The following is a 1,770-nucleotide window of genomic DNA, read 5'->3' as shown; positions in this document are numbered from 1 at the left end:
AAGCCGTAACTTCCGCAACGACGCTTCAGGTCAGAAGTTACGACACTTACGGCGACGTAAGCCGTAACTTCCGCAACGACGCTTCAGGTCAGAAGTTACGACACTTACGGCGACGTAAGCCGTAACTTCCGCAACGACGCTTCAGGTCAGAAGTTACGACACTTACGATGACGTAAGCACTCATGACGTTTAAGTAAAGTGCCGATCAGCCAACCGTCTCTACTGCAAGTTATGTATTAGGTGTAGCGCTACCGGTGTAGCCCCTGCGCTCTCACTACAGGTACGTGTGTCCTGTAGGGAGAGATAAGGGGGGGGGGGCTCTTACATGGGCAGAGCTATATATTAGATTTAGACACTAGCAACCACTCGAGCAGCCGAAGCAAATATATGGTCTAGTTACAGAGCGGATACAGTAGTCATAAGCAGACACAGCAGCAGCTTGCACTACACTGCGCAACCGTTATAACATTAGCGAAGTACAAACTACGATATCAAGCAAACACTCCAGTAGCAAAACCAGTGCAAGAGAACTGCCGCATGGCGTAAGCAGCAGCAGCAGCAGCAGCAGCAGCAGCAGCAGCAGCAGCAGCAGCAGCAGCGAGAGCGAGTCGAACTCGAAAAACATTAATAAACTAGAAAGGGCAGTTGTCGCCAACTAAATGTATTCCCCGTGTTCGCCCCAAGATGTGTAAGTATACGAAGTTTGGTCGCGCTAGGTCAATTAGGGGCCGAGTTATAGAGCGGAAGGGAAATATGATGAAAGTCAAGGTCAAGGTCAATGTCAAACAAAGGTTGCAGAGACCTGGTTTCGGTACGCGACACCCATTTTCCCCAAGATGTGTAAGTATACCAAGTTTGGTCGCGTTAGGTCAATTAGGGGCCGAGTTATAGAGCGGAGGGGAAGTATAATCAATGTCAAATAAAAGCTGCAGTGACCTGGTTTTGGTACGCGACACACATTCTCCCCAAGATGAGTAAGTATAGCAAGTTTGGTAGCGCTAGGTGAATTAGGGGTCGAGTTATAGAGCGGAAGGAAAATTGTCTGCGGCGGCGGCAGCGGCGGCTTGGGAAAAATGAAACCATAGTATCCCCGCCGACTTTGTCGCGGGGGATACAAAGAGCAACCAAAAAAATGCACTCTGGAGTGAGAAATGAAGAAAGGCGAAAAGGAGGAAAGGAAGGAACACGGGAAGGAAGGCAAAGAGGAGGGAATAAAGAAAGGAAGAAAGCTTGGGAAGGAAGGAGGGAAGGAAGGTGGAAAGAAGGAAAGAAGGTAAAATGAAAAGGATGGCGGAAAGTAGGAAAGGCGGGAAGGAAGGAGGGAAGTAGGAAAGGAAGGAGGTAAAAGCAGGCTTCAGATGTTTGCACCGAGGCGCGGTGACGTCATCCACGCGGGGAACGACTGGAAGGAACGCAGCAGGCCGAAGCTAATCGTAATAACAATAGCTATTCATAATTCTCTTATTGCCTGTTATTAGCGCGTTGTCGGACACCAGGGGGGCGTACCTAGCGTGTTGCGGATGGCGCCTGCGATGCGCAGGCGGTGGATGCCATTGCCGATGCCGCAGTCGTCTCGTAGATGGTCGTCATTGAGGTAGGGCAGCATGTCCATGCAGACGCCCTGGTGGAGCATCGAGTAGGAGTACTGAGAGAGGTCCGTCTGCAGACGCAGCATCCACGAGTCGAGGCCGGACGGATCGACGCACGAGTAGTCTGCGTTGATCTTCAACGTCTTCAGCTCCCGCAGGAAGCTGTGTGTGAGAGAGAGAG

The 1,770-nt window shown here is 51.0% G+C and overlaps 1 protein-coding gene across 1 annotated transcript in view; it reads right to left on the bottom strand.

Moving 5' to 3' along the window:
• The window catches only part of LOC106817395 (sterile alpha and TIR motif-containing protein 1-like), a 26,067-nt gene that overhangs the window by 14,386 nt on the left and 9,911 nt on the right, over positions 1-1,770 (bottom strand). Inside the window, exon 4 of the mRNA XM_014822059.1 lies at positions 1,507-1,751. Coding sequence (XP_014677545.1) covers positions 1,507-1,751 — 245 coding nt within the window. The remainder of the gene's footprint in view (positions 1-1,506; positions 1,752-1,770) is intronic.

The sequence above is a fragment of the Priapulus caudatus genome, unplaced genomic scaffold, assembly GCF_000485595.1.
Source record: "Priapulus caudatus unplaced genomic scaffold, Priapulus_caudatus-5.0.1 Scaffold1711, whole genome shotgun sequence".
NCBI classification, from domain to species: Eukaryota; Metazoa; Priapulida; class Priapulimorpha; order Priapulimorphida; family Priapulidae; genus Priapulus; species Priapulus caudatus.
The sequence above is the reverse complement of the archived record's forward strand: the minus strand, read 5'-3'. Positions and strand labels throughout refer to the sequence as shown.